Below are 14,899 nucleotides of genomic sequence, written 5' to 3' on the forward strand. Positions count from 1 at the left end.
TCTTTCGAATGAGTAAGAGGTAGAGTAGAACCCGTCCAACGATGTGATCATAATATATATAAAGACTATCAATATATAAAAGACTAGCTTTTCGTGACTAGTATGTATTTTATATATCTTTAACTATAATTATTTCGTAAAATTAAATCGAAGTCAATTTATAACCAAATCGAGTAAAAAAATCCCAATATCGTTAAATCCGTTATGTAGTATTATTATCTAAATTTGATGAATTTAAGAAGTAAATGAGTTTAGCCTATCTAAAAATCAAATCAGATCAAATCAATTCAGATCAGATGATTGAAAAATAAGATTCTATCTTAATAAACTTTGATCAATGAGGAGGGATTGTTTGTTAATGAATAGTATTTAATTGTTGAATTACATATTAAAATTACTTTTGTGGTTGTGAAAATAAATTTACGACTTGCTTGTGATAAAAAAACATAGAGATCAATAAATAATTATCGAACCACTTTCATACTAACATTAATCGTTAATTCAAGTAGAAATAAGTCCCCCCTCTTATCAACAAGATCTCAAATTAGAATATTTATATAAATTTTCTTATTAACATTATCGTTAGAAAATAATAAATAATTTTTAATCTTTTAAATACAAAATTGAAAAATTTATTCCAAAAAATAATTTTAACAAAGAGAACAAAATTAAAAAAGATAATACAAAAAAAAAAAAAAAGTCAAATCTTTTTGAACTCATTTTTTTGTTTTTTCCAAAAGTTTTTAATTATAAAAAGATAAACAACAATTGTGATATAATTATTCAATATTTTGCTATAAATCTTATTTTATATTCAACTTTCATTTCAGAACTAACTTATAATTCATATTTAATATTTAAAAATGTCAACTGTTAAAGTATACGATTACGAAGAAATTGCAAAACATACTACTCATGATGATGTTTGGGTTGTTATAAATGGGAAAGTATATAATGTATCATCATATATTGATGAACATCCAGGTGGTGAAGAAGTTATATTAGATTGTGCTGGAACTGATGCTACAGAAGCTTTTGAAGATATTGGACATTCAGATGAAGCTCATGAAATTTTAGAAAAATTATTTATTGGAAATTTAAAAGGTGCAAAACCTGTAGAAACTAAAAGAGCTCAATCTTATTCTACTCAAGAAAGTTCAGTTAATTTCCCATTAATTGCAGTTGTTGTATTTTTAATTGCTTTTGGTGCTTATTATTATAAAACTAATTTTTAAAAAGACTTAAAGAAGAAGAAGAAGAAAAAGAATTTATAGAAATATAGATTTTTATTTAATGAGAACATTGTTATTTATTAATATTAAAGTTTGGTTTTAATTCAATTTGATTTCTTGTTCATCTTTTCTATAATTGAAGTGATTGATAGAGAACAATATTTGAATATACTGGACGTGTTCTTAAATGCGGCTAATTGTTTTGATCTATCGACTTAGAGTCGTACAAAATTTGGATGTTTTTTTATTTTTTAACGATTACATACTAGAATAATTATACGACAAAATTCATGGATACGAACCAATGTTATGAAGACCCTGTTTAATCATTCTTTTCTTGTATATTCCTCTCTTGTATTGATTTATTTTATTTCTTCTACTGTATTTATTCTTTTTAAGCTTTACATGCTCAATAACGGAACATATAGGATTTACCCAGTTATCAACTTGTTATCAGTTAGTAAGCAAATTTCACTCTGTTATTATTGGTTAAAATTAAAAATAAGCGCGTTTTTTTCATTTACCAAAAACAATGAAATTATCAATCACAATTGTTAGGGAGGTTAATCTTGAATCTGAGAAATCAACATTACTGAAACGGTTTATATTAAAATCTAAGAGAGGAGCAGCTATAAAAGGAAATAAATTTGTTGGTCAATCAGTTTTAGAGAAATTGATAAAAATTTAATTCAAGATCAAATTTCAGTGTTGAAATATGGTTGATAACTTTTACAACAAGCATTATACGGGATATTGCACTAATTGCAAAAGATATTTTGGTTAGATGATGTACTAGCACCTAATATTTATATTGATGGTTTAACAACGGTTAATCAAGAAAATATATCTGAATGTTTAGATGGTATTGGGTGATCACTGGCATAAAGTAAATGAATTGGAATAAGAAAAAAATGGTATCATAACTGCTGGATTGCAAACATTATTAGCTGAATACAATTTTTGCTGAGTAAATTAGAATATACTAGAAGGTTTCAAGAAATTTAATAGGGAGATTAGAATTTAGAGGTCAAACTGCTTCAATATACCCCATAAATGTTGGAATTATATTTATGTCAAATTTTACATTTATTCTATGTTTAACTCGAATTTTTGTTGACCAAATGCGAGATTTTCAAGGCCAATTAGTAACCACGTAATTATAATTTTCCCATTTTTTGAAATTAAAGTGAAACCTGATAGAGTGGAGAAATTCTTTCAACGACTAACAATTGAAGAAGGTTTTCATAGACTAAAACATCGTTGGTTCAGGAAGTCAAAGTTACATACAAATTAATCAAAATTGTAAATTTTTGGATAATGTTAAAAAAAATTGATTTCTGTTGGAAAAGAATTCGTTAGAGGCTAAGTTAATAAGAGAATTGATGAGCTTCCTTAAAGAATGCTTAATTTTATTAAATTATGTTATTTTTCAAAAAAAATTATACTCACAAATTCAAAGGTTCTAATAGATAGTATTTAAGATTCAGACAAAATCATCGAATTTGATTTGCTTTATTATTATGTCAATTATGGTAGATTAAACAAGCAAATTTGCAACGGCTAATTTCAACGAGTACATAATGAAAAATAGGTCTTAGTAGCTGCTATAGTTGTAAAATGAAAATACAAGTTATTGGAGAAATATGATCAAAATTTAAAAATTTTCATAAATTTGCATTTAATCTATTCAAAGTTCTTTTAGACATTGAAGTTCAATCGATTAAAAGCTACAATAGAAATAAAGTTGATTGAGTAGAAAGTATATAATAAAATAAAATAATATAAATCAGTTGTTTACAATAATAAAAATTCCAAGTTGGCCAGGCTGGGGATTCTCCTTAATGATAAATTTCCAATTATGATTATATTTATTTAATTATTTTAATTTTAGCTAATTTTGAGTTTGGGATGGTAGGTTGTTGTAGTAAATGTTTATAATTTTTTGATTGTTTGATATTTAATATATTTTTTGGTTCTATTATGATTTGATTGTTCCATGTTGTATGCTGATACTATAAGTTTTACATTTTTAACGTCTTACTATTTTGACTTTAAGCTTTTTGTCTTCTATGTTAATCCAGTGACTATCATTTTTGCGAATTATTTATCTTCAAAACTAATACTCCATTATTGTTGTTAACCAGTAACAATTAATAAATTTTTTTATATATATCTTTCATTCGTTTGTTGATTCTTCTTAATTGATAAATCAGTAACAATTAATAAATTTTTTTTATTTTCCATTCGTTTGTAAATACTACTTGATTGATAAACCGGTGACAATTAATAAATTTTTTTCATTCATCTTCCATCCGTTTGGCAATACCTCTTAATTGATAAAATTTTGACAATTGATAACATTTCTTTTTCCAACTTCCATCTTTTTCTTAATACCTCTTAATTGATAAACCTGTAACAATTTATAACATTTCTTTATCCATCTTCCATCTGTTTGTTAATACCTCTTAATTGATAAACCAGCAACAATTAATAATTTATTTTTATCTATCTTCCATCTGTTTGTTAATACCTCTAAGTTTTTAAATCAATAACAGTTAATAAAATTTCTCCACTTAATATCCATTTAGTTGATGATTCATTTTTAATGTTAAACCAGTAACTTTCAATATATTTAAAAAAAATTAACAACAAGTGTAAAAAAATGTAAAAAAGTGTAAAAAAGTGTAAAAAATAAGTGTAAAAAATCATCAAAATATAAAATGTATTGATGGAAGTTAAATTCTAAGTCCCCTGAATTCTTAATGAATTGATTGATAATATGTTCTGACTTGATCAAGTCTTGGTGTAAAATAGTAATCTTGTTCTTCTCTTTCATATTTTAAAGCTTGTTCGTCATTTAAGTTTTTTAAAAATTCATCAATAGAAATTTCATCAGCTTTTTTGCAATTTTCAATTTCAATTGAATAATTATCATTTTGGGTGGTTTTAATAATTGGAACCAAATTTTTTTCTGCTCTTAATCTTCTTTTTTTTGATCTTTTGTCTTTGAATTTTTTGTAATAGTTGGAAATTTTGGTTTTTAAATTAACTTTTCCATCTTTAGGTGGGTAATATTCATTTAAAATTTGATGCATTTTTTTAAAATCCTTTTTGTTTAATACAAAAGTACGTTTGTTATTATTATCAGATGTTTCATAACCTGGTGTAGTAATATTGTGATGAGTTTTTAAAAGTACGTTTAAAATATCTTCTGGTTCATCTGTTTCTTTTGATAATAAAAATGGTAAATGTTTTTTGCAAAAATTTTTAATTTTTTCTAATTTTGATGAGTTGAAATCTCCATACCATGTGTCTCCAGAAATATCATAAATTGATGTATTTGATACGTTTTGGTGAAATGAACTTTTATATTCATCAAATTTTGAAAAAGCTGTAATTTCACTTGAATTATTTTCTGCTTCTAAAAATTCAGTTAATTCGTTTTCTAAAATATTTAATTGGGTAAAGACTTCAATAATATCGATTTTTTGATTGATTGATTCTGGTGAAGGTAATGATTTATTACTTGAAACAGTATTAGTGTTAGATAATGTATTATTTTTTTCCTTTTGGTGATTTTTTGAATGTTGGTTAAAAAAAGTAGTTTTTGGTGCATCAGCTCCAGTGAAATCGACTAAATTTGAAGACATAATTGATAAAGTTGATTGATAAAATTGTTTGCTTTGATTGATTAAATTGTTTGTTTAAATTGATTGTTTTGTAAAATTGGTTGTAAATAAAAAGTGGGAAAATTGATATGTTTTGCAACCAAAAATTATTCTTAAATTTAAGGTGAGAATTTTTGTTAAGGGGCAAAATATTTGTTATTTAGTAAGTGTGAAACTCAAAATGTCAGCAAACCTTAATTAATATATAATATAGAATATAGCCTATAAGCTACAAGTTTATAAGCAATACAGATCTATTCCGTATGAGACCATTACAAGACTATCTTATAAGAGGATGACTTTCTGCAAAAAGATTCTTTTGATATAGCGAGTAGTTTAATTGTTTTTATATTACTAAAACTATAAATTTCTAATTACAATACGATTATTTTTAGTAAATATGATTTTCATACAATTTTCAACCTACAAATCACCTATGAACATTTAGCAATCTTCTGCATTCTTTAATCAACATCTTCCATATTTGAGACATCAGCTGGTTCTTCAGTTGAAGCAGTTGTAGTTTCTTCTGGTTTGGCTTCAGTATCTTCATCATCTTCATCAATATTTAAACCTAATGCAATTAATCTGTTGATTCTATGAGCAAAATTTGAAGGATCATCTAATGAGAAACCTGATGATAATAAAGCAGTATCAAATAATAAAGTAGTTAAGTCTTTAACGGTTTTATCTTCTGGACCATCTTTTTCAACTTTAACTTTTAATTCTTGTACAATTGGTGAGGTAGTTGATAATTCTAAAGTCTTCTTAGATGACATATAACTTGACATAGTTGAATCTCTTAAAGCTTGAGCTTTCATAATTCTTTCCATATTAGCTGACCAACCAAATTGACCAGTTCTAATAGCAGCTGGTGAATCTTTTAAAGTATTTGAAACAACAACTTTTTCAACTTGATCACCTAAGATTTCTTTAACAGCTTTAGTTAATGGTTCGAAATCTTTGATATCAGCTTCTCTCTTGGTTTTTTCTTCTTCTGATTCTTCTAATTCATAATCTTTTGTGACATCAACTAATTTTTTATCTTCAAATTCTTTTAATTGAGTCATAGCATATTCATCAATTGGATCAACCATGAATAAAACTTCAAAGTTTTTAGCCTTCAATGCATCTAAGAATGGGGATTTTTCTAAGGCTTTAATTGATTCACCAGTAATGTAGTAAATATTTTTTTGATGTGGTTGCATTCTAGTTACATAATCTTGTAATGATGTCATTTCTTCAGTTGATTTAGTTGAGTAGTATCTTAATAATTTAGCTAATGCTTGTCTATTTTGACTATCTTCATGAATACCTAATTTAATATTTTTTGAGAATGCACTATAAAATTTTTCAAATTGTTCTTGATCTTCTGAAATTTCATTGAAAGTTTCAATCATTTTTTTAACAATATTTTTTCTAATAACTTTTAAAATTTTGTTTTGTTGTAACATTTCTCTTGATAAATTTAATGGTAAATCTTCTGAATCAACAACACCTCTAATGAATGATAACCATTCTGGAATTAATTCTTCGGCATCATCAGTAATGAAAACACGACGAACATATAATTTAATATTGTTTTTCTTCTTTTTTGATTCAAAAGCATCAAATGGAGCTCTTTTTGGAACGAATAAGATAGCTCTAAATTCTAATTGACCTTCAACTGAGAAATGTTTAACAGCTAATGGATCTTCCCAATCATTTGAAATTGATTTATAGAAAGCATTATATTCTTCTTGAGTAATATCTTGAGGATTTCTAGTCCATAATGGTTTAGTTTTATTTAATTCTTCAGTTTCAGTAACTTCTTCTTTAACTTTTTTAGTTTTTTCCTTCTTGTCACCTTCTTCTTCTCCATCTTTAACTTCTTCTAATTTTGGTTTTTTATCGTCGCCTTCTTCAACTTGTTTATCTTCGTCTTCAGTTAAGGTTTCATCAACTGGGATTTCTTTTTCAACTTCTTTAGTGACAACTAATTGAATTGGGTAAGCAACGAATTCAGAATGTTTTTTAACAACTTCTTTAATTCTTTTTTCTTCTAAATATTCTAATTGATCTTCTTTTAAGAATAATCTTAACATGGTACCACGACCTAATCTTGGACCAGATTCATCTAAAGTAACAGTGAATTTACCACCTGCATTAGATTCCCAAATATATTGTTCATCATCATTATGTTTTGAAATAACTTGAACATGATCAGCAACTAAGAATAATGAGTAGAAACCAACACCGAATTGACCAATCATAGAAACATCAGCTCCAGCACTTAAAGCTTCCATAAATGATTTGGTACCTGATTTAGCAATAGTACCTAAATTATTAACTAAATCAGCTTTTGTCATACCAATACCTGAATCTCTAATTTCTAAAACTTTTTGACCTGGTTGTGGGATAATTCTAATGAATAATTCTGGTTCAGTTTCTAATTGTGATGGATCACTTAATGCTTGATATCTAATTTTATCTAATGCATCAGAAGCATTTGAAATTAATTCTCTTAAAAAGATTTCTTTATTTGAATAAACTGTATTAATAATTAAAGACATCAACTGAGAAATCTCAGCTGTGAATTCATGAGTTTCAACTTTTGAATCAGACATTTTGATATAATTGTTTTATTATGGATCAATTGATGAAAAAAATGTAGTTTATTTTGAATTGCCAAAAATTTTTTATAAATAAAAATAATGGAAGTTTTTCAATTTAATTTATATTTATGTACTCTGTAAATTTTTCACGCAGCATTTAAACTATGTAAGTATTCAAAGAATATTCTATGTTATTCTATTAAATAAATAATTAATTTTTTCTCTTAGTGAGGTTTTTATTCGAACGAGAAATGATTTAAAATGGAGTAAAATTTAGTACGAAGTTAGTGGCAAAGAAAATTGTAGTCCATGTGGTAGCTTTACTTAATTGAAAAATTTGAATCATGTATTTTGTTAAGTATGAGGTTTCAGATAATACTAAAATATATGAGAATGATCTAGAAATTGTCTCAATTGCGAATACATGTTCATTTGGTCCTGAGGTTCTAGTACCTAAGACTAACGACAAAATATTGATCTGAGGGGCAAAAATCACTCAACTCATAAATACTAAGCTTATAATAATTACATGTTTAAAAATTACAACATTCATATACACACCTATTATAACTCTACTTTATCATCTAATCTTACATCCATTTTACCATTAGATTGTAAATATCTTTTAACATCATTAACAGTAAATTCACCACGATGAAATAATCCAGCACCTAAAGCAGCATCAATACCGCATGGCATTTCAAATACTTCTTGAAAATGTTGTGGATTACCAGCTCCAGAACTTGCAATAACTGGTATAGATACTTTTGATTTTATTTGATTTAATAATTCCAAATTGTAGCCTTTATTTGATCCATCATAGTCTATTGAATTTAATAGTATCTCTCCTGCTCCTAAATTTTCACAAGCTAAACAAAGTTCTAGAGCTCCTAATTCATGAAATTTTCTACCTCCTTGTGATGTTACTTGATAATAACAATATTTTTCTCCATTTGGTCCATATTTTAATGGATCTGTAATTTTTATAGTTTCCATCGTAGTATCTTCTGGTGAATTTACATAAAATCTTTTTGGGTCAACTGATATAACAACAGCTTGATTTCCGAAAGTTCTTGAAATTGTTTCTATTGAAGATTGACCAGTTTTTTGTTTATTGTTTGCATAATAATTTTCAGCAATAATAACAGCATCTGATCCAATACTTACTTTATCAGCACCTGATCTAAAATATAAATCAGCAACTTGAACTGCAGGTATAATTTTACCAGTTTCTGGATCTTGCATATCTTTTATACCACCACCAACAGTTAATGGAACAAATATAGTTTCTGCTGATTTTTTCAAAACTTGTAACATTGGTAAATCTTTTAATGGTGAATTCCTAAAAGATGTAATATTTAAAAAAGTAATTTCATCAGCTCCTTGTAAATAATATTTTGTTGCTAATTCTATTGGTTTACCTAAGTTTCTTACATTTGATTCTCCTTCGGTTGTGGTTTCTCTAACATTGTATTGATCACCTTTTGTAACCACTAAATCTCCATGATCGTTAGTTCTAACATCCAAACATGCTATTATCCTTCTTGTTAATCCACTTAATGTTGTTTCCGTCCCGCTAGGTATTTCTTGTATATCTGATTTATGAACTTCTGGGAATTTTTCACCAAGTAAAAAAGATTTTATAATTTTTATACCAGCAATACCTGATTTTTCTGGATGAAATTGTGTTGCAAATAAATTCCCTTTGTTTATGGCAGCTATAAACTTTTCTGATCCATATCTTGCAAATGCAAAATTCCAACCTTGGTTTTCCAATTGTTTTATTTTTATATCATTATCTTTAGTAACTATTACCCCGTATGAATGAACAAAGTAATATTTGTTATTTAAATTTAAAGAAAACAATGATTTGTTTTTAGCAATTTCCTTCCCGTCCACTATTACATTTTCTATACTATTCCATCCAATATGCGGTACTGATTTTTTTATTCCTTTTTCTTGAAATACTGAATCATTGATATTAAATTTTTTCAATTGTAAATCTAAAACTCCTAAACCTTTATCATTCGGACTTTCCTCAGAACCGTCTATAAATGCTTGTAATCCAACACAAATCCCCATTAAGTCTCTTCCATCTGCAATATATTTTTCAATCAACTTATCAAGTTTTCTTTCATATATTTGTTGTACGAAATGACCATAATTACCTACACCAGGAAATATCAATTTTTTTATCTGTTCATCATTTGCTTCAAATTCTTCTTTGTTATGGATGAAAATTATTTCATAAGTTGGATCAATTCTTTTGATTGCATTTGAAAGGGATTGTAGATTCCCACTTTCAACATCTATAACGTGAACTAACTTTGGCATTGATTTGTTATACGTTGGTGAAGTTATACACATTTGAAAAATTCAAAGACCATATTTGTAAAGTGGTTTCAGTGAGTCATCACGTGATTTACGAATGAGTCAAATTTCTATAAAAGTTATTACAAAATGACCTGCATTAAATAAAAATTATATAACTCTATGAACTTTTTTAGCTTCAATATGAACTCCAAAATGAATACTTGCATCATTTGAACTATGTAAGTTCTCACCATCTTTAAAAAATTCACAATATTCATCAAATTTACCAACTAACTCAAATAATTTCATACCACCAAATTTTATTAAAAACTTATTAACTTCAGTAGTTGAACTCAATAATGATATACTAAATTTAACATTTCCTTTACCAAAGATTTCATTCAATTCAAGTAAAATTACTTCCACAAAATTAGGAATTGCTTCAAAATATTTAAGCAATGAGAAATCAATATAATTCCAAGCTGTGGGGAATTTTCCATCACGAAATTGCAATTGAAATTCTTCTGTTGTTTTTGAACCAAAATGAATTGAATTACATATGAATGAACCACCGGGTTTCAAAGTTCTACAAAATTCTCTCAATATGGTTTTATAATTTTCTTTCTTAACTTGAAATGGTAAATCTTGACATTGAATTAAATTAAATGTATTGGTACTTATTGTTGATAAACTCTTATTGTAATATTCAAAATTCATTGGTTTGTAAGTGAAAGCATTTGATGGGTCTGGAATTTCTCTACGATTTATATGAACAAATTTTGATGATTGATTTTCAATTAACTTGTTTAATTTGACTAATGAATCCATACTCATTGCATTGAATTCTTGATACGTTGATAAATTTAATTTACTAAAAAATTCGTCAAATAATTCTATATCACTTTTGGTAAAATTAGTTTTAATCTGTGATTCTTCTAGTTTTCTATATCTATCATAATCTTGAAGTATGGAATTGTCCTCGGTGTAAATATGAGACTCTATGAATCTAACAAAGGGTACAGTAATTGCTAAATACCAACCATATTGAACTGAATTTGCAGAATTATAAAGTAAAACTTTAGGACTTTCCTTGTTGTGACTTTTAATATGATCTTTGTAAGTATTAAACAATTGAACCAAAGGACGTTTATCAATCAAATGATTATTATGAAATTTCATAAACATATCAAATCTATACTTTTCCAATAAAATATATTCATATGATACTTTTGTAATACATTCTAGTAATAATTTGATTTTTATTGCTCTTGTAGTTTCAGTAGATACAACTCCAGTTGTTTCATCCTTTTTCAATGAATATAAAGCATTTGCAATAGTTCCGAAAACCGATTTAAATTCATAATGTTTTTGCTCTATATCGTTTAAGTCCAGCGTATCTGATAGCTCAGGAAGATTTATTAAGTATCTAACATAATTAACAAAATTGCATTGAACTAATTCCTCATGATTATATAATTGCTGATTTTTTGATGATTCTTTAATTAAAGTTCGTAAAAAAGTTCTTGTTTTGGCATACAAATAATAAGCTAAAATGTTTTCAGTGGATGATAAATCATGAAAGTTTGCAGGATTATTGAATCCATTTTTAGCTATTAATTTTTTGGCTCGTTGTTGTCTTATAATAAATCTAAACAATGAATGATTTCTGACTTTTGCAAAACTTAATGCATCACTTGAATGATATGATCCAACCACTGACAAAAAGCTATTATACCTAAAAACTTGATAAGCAGGAGTTAATAATACTTTTTGCATTTCTTCAGGCGAATTAAAAACTGATAAATCTAATAATGGTTGGAAAGGTAGAAATAATTTTGAATCAGCACTTGTTGGATCTGGGAAATATGAATTATTTTGAGAATGTATACTTGAACCTGGAGATTCTGAACCTGGCAGAGCTGTTAATGATGCTGTACTATCTTTTCTTTTCAGGTTAGATCCTAAAAATGATAATTTCCTAAATGTATGTTTAGATTCTTTTGAACTTGTAAATGTTGAAGTTAAATTTAATCCTGTATTACTTGATGATGGAGTTAATGAGTTATTTCTATGGAATGCATAATTTTGTAAATAATGAGGGTGTTGTTGATGGCTATTACTCAGTGATGATAAGATTGATGCATTTGAAGTTGAATATGCTGAATTAGTCCTTGGTCGTACAGAATGTGGGGAGTAAGGTATTGATGTATGATGTGAATAAGTTGCTGATGGTGTTAATGGAGTAATTGGTGATATGGGGGAATTGGATGAATTGTTTGGTTTTGGAGCAGCTAGAATTGTATTTGATGCTGATGAAGATGGTGCTGACATTGATTTGTATTGTTTAAAAGTATCTGTGTCCATAGATTTTTTATAATTGGATGCAATTAACGATGGTGTTTCTTCTTCAATTTGTGTAGGACTTTGAGCTGTTGAAGTAGTGGGTAATGACTTTGCTGTACCTGTTTGTTGTAATTTAGGAGTTGCTTCTCTATCAATTGGAGGTTCAATTTCACTTTCATTATCGAATCTATTTTCGACACTCAATGAAGAAGGTGATTTAACAGGATTTAATTGAGGTCTAGCACTTGATTGATACAGATACATTGACATTCCATCTTCGTTATTGTAGTGTTGTTCATTGGAATATTCGGAATTTTGATCATTCATTGATACTGCAGAATTTTTTGATGTAAAATTTGACAAGATCGATCTTGAATCCTCATTATCTTTTGATTCTTTTGATTCTTTTGAACTTGTAGATGATCTACCACTAATGATACTCCACCCACTTGATTTTTTTTTCTTTTTCCCAGAATCATAACTACTACCCCTAGCTGTTGAATGTGAACTATGTTTACTATGTTGATCTGAAATTGATGCATTTGAAGCTGCTGCTGCCGCTGCTGCTTCTTTTCTTAATTTTTTCTCCTCTTTCTTTTCATCCTTCTTTTCTTTATGTTTTTTTAATTTTTGTTGAGTTTGATAAGATACTGTTGGTACCACAAAAAAACTCATTTTGTAATAAATGTTTGTGTTGGATATAAAAAATCTAAATAATTCTAATGTAACATCTATCAATTGATTCTAATTAATTGGAAATTGATGATCAACCAATCAATCAATTATATATTTTATATTCTAAAGGATAAATAATAATAAAAATCAACTTAATAAGGAAATTTGGATTATTGTTGTATCTTTGGTTATGATAAATTAATATTAATATATATAAATAGAAATTATTAATATAAATAGAAATGAAAATATTAATTAACACAAAATTAAAGGAGAGAGAGATACAAAATTATTATTACTGTGATCATGCTACCAAATTTCTTTTTGTTTCATTAATAACTACAAACTAATGTAATAGATCACATTCAGATCTCGCATTGATATACCTAAAATTGATTATTATATTTATAAGAGTCTTTACTAAAAAGAAATATTATGGATAATCATTTTAAACAAGAAGTTAATATATAAATATGGAAATACTAAATACCAAAGTCATGTAGAAATATATTTATTATCATCCAATTCTTGTAAAAATTGTTTCAAGTTTGATAATTCCGAGGTATCATAATTTTCAAGACTTTTATATTTAGGACCTAATTTGAACCCAGTCATAGCTTTCAACATATCTATTGAATTTTTGTAAAAAGCTGCTATAGTTTTAGGGTAACCAAATGTAGTCAATTGTTTATTATGTACGCAACCATTTACTGGTGGTTTCCCATTCATTCTTTGTATAATCCATGGTCTTGCAATTGCTATTCCAATTAATGATAATACTGAATGACCAGATGATTTATCTTCTACGAATTCACCAGATTTTAAACCTAGTGAACACCAATTTTCAAAACTCTTGAATGAATCTTTAATTGGTACAACTTTATCTAATGATCCATGATATATAAATATGGGAATATTTGGTACAAGATATTTAGATTGATCAACTATATTATTCAGTTTCAATATTGATCTCATAGGTTCTTCTCTTAATATTGAAATACCTCCTGGAAAAAATGTATTCTTACCTTTAAAAAATGATGTTAAAATCCATTTTATTAATGCATCAAAAAAACATTGAGCTTTATTGAAAAATTTATCAGCTAAATCTGGATTTAATCTTTCCCAATAAAATTTCTTTAGTTTAGGGTATTGATTTGATAAACCAATTAACACATTTGGAATTAAACCAGCAAATAATGTACCATCAACTATTTCAACCATGGATGTAATATTAGTCGTAAATGCACCCAAAACTGCACCAATTAAATTCTTCTTCAAATGTGGAGCATATTCAGGTTGCAACATAGCTGCCCATCCACTAGCAATTGTGCCTCCTGAATATCCCATGAGTATTGTATCAGCGTCATGATTTATACCCGTAAACTTTTTAGTTGTCAAAGTTGCAGTAAGTGAATTCAAAACAGCATATCCAGCTTGTCTACCAGCAGTATAAGCACCTTCAGGACCTTGATAATCTGGAATCACTACATAATATCCTTGTTTTAGCATCACATCAACATTAACCATTTCAGATTGTGTTATTAAAGTATTTATGTTTGAACCAAATTGAATTGCATATGATGGAGCACAATCAGGATTTCGCGAATCTTCAAAAGGTTGATAACTAATTAATTTATTTGGATTTGCATTAAATGGTTTTATAATAGTTGCAACAATTACATTTGGTTCATTAAATGAATCTTCTGACCTTACCATAATGTGCCATGCATTTTGAACTTTCATCGGTGTGAATACATTTGTCAATCTATGAGGTACTTCTCTTTTTCTTACAATTTTACCAACTGGCGCTGATTCAAAATCTGGTGGAGGAATGTAAAAATCATCTTCTGATGGTTTAATTGGTCTATTGTTTTCACTTGCAAATGAAATTGCCGAAACTGTAGTAATTAAAAAATAATAAATTGTTATCAAAAGCATTCTTGTTTGTGCATTTTGTAAAGTAACATTGTGACGAGATCAAGCATGATTATATATAGTGAAACAAAATCTTTTTGTAAATACTTTGTATGACATTGCATTGACTTGCGAAACACTTATCTTGAACATAAACGAT

At 27.1% G+C, this 14,899-nt stretch overlaps 6 protein-coding genes across 6 annotated transcripts; 1 reads left to right on the forward strand and 5 right to left on the reverse strand. All coding sequences in view use genetic code 12, as the record gives it.

The window, feature by feature from the left end:
* Nucleotides 1–863: 863 nt before the first annotated feature.
* Nucleotides 864–1,235, forward strand: CYB5 (Cyb5p; the record flags this gene model as incomplete). The annotated part of the gene is made up of 1 exon (XM_051766455.1): nucleotides 864–1,235. The coding sequence occupies one exon, from the start codon at nucleotides 864–866 to the stop codon at nucleotides 1,233–1,235; it is 372 nt and encodes a 123-aa protein (XP_051617410.1).
* A 2,756-nt stretch (nucleotides 1,236–3,991) lies between these two features.
* KGF54_005638 (uncharacterized protein) lies at nucleotides 3,992–4,882 on the reverse strand (the record flags this gene model as incomplete). Its single annotated transcript, XM_051766457.1, has 1 exon — nucleotides 3,992–4,882. The coding sequence occupies one exon, from the start codon at nucleotides 4,880–4,882 to the stop codon at nucleotides 3,992–3,994; it is 891 nt and encodes a 296-aa protein (XP_051617411.1).
* Nucleotides 4,883–5,364: 482 nt separating this feature from the next.
* On the reverse strand, nucleotides 5,365–7,506 carry HSP90 (Hsp90 family chaperone; the record flags this gene model as incomplete). Its single annotated transcript, XM_051766458.1, has 1 exon — nucleotides 5,365–7,506. One exon carries the CDS (start codon nucleotides 7,504–7,506, stop codon nucleotides 5,365–5,367), a length of 2,142 nt encoding a protein of 713 aa, XP_051617412.1.
* Nucleotides 7,507–8,058: 552 nt separating this feature from the next.
* On the reverse strand, nucleotides 8,059–9,828 carry HIS7 (imidazoleglycerol-phosphate synthase; the record flags this gene model as incomplete). Its single annotated transcript, XM_051766459.1, has 1 exon — nucleotides 8,059–9,828. The coding sequence occupies one exon, from the start codon at nucleotides 9,826–9,828 to the stop codon at nucleotides 8,059–8,061; it is 1,770 nt and encodes a 589-aa protein (XP_051617413.1).
* Nucleotides 9,829–9,975: 147 nt separating this feature from the next.
* KGF54_005641 (uncharacterized protein) lies at nucleotides 9,976–12,825 on the reverse strand (the record flags this gene model as incomplete). The annotated part of the gene is made up of 1 exon (XM_051766460.1): nucleotides 9,976–12,825. One exon carries the CDS (start codon nucleotides 12,823–12,825, stop codon nucleotides 9,976–9,978), a length of 2,850 nt encoding a protein of 949 aa, XP_051617414.1.
* Nucleotides 12,826–13,320: 495 nt separating this feature from the next.
* On the reverse strand, nucleotides 13,321–14,763 carry KGF54_005642 (uncharacterized protein; the record flags this gene model as incomplete). Its single annotated transcript, XM_051766461.1, has 1 exon — nucleotides 13,321–14,763. One exon carries the CDS (start codon nucleotides 14,761–14,763, stop codon nucleotides 13,321–13,323), a length of 1,443 nt encoding a protein of 480 aa, XP_051617415.1.
* Between the last annotated feature and the right edge of the window lie 136 nt (nucleotides 14,764–14,899).

Source organism: Candida jiufengensis (assembly GCF_024610255.1).
Source record: "Candida jiufengensis strain CBS 10846 chromosome Unknown scaffold10, whole genome shotgun sequence".
NCBI classification, from domain to species: Eukaryota; Fungi; Ascomycota; class Pichiomycetes; order Serinales; family Debaryomycetaceae; genus Lodderomyces; species Lodderomyces jiufengensis.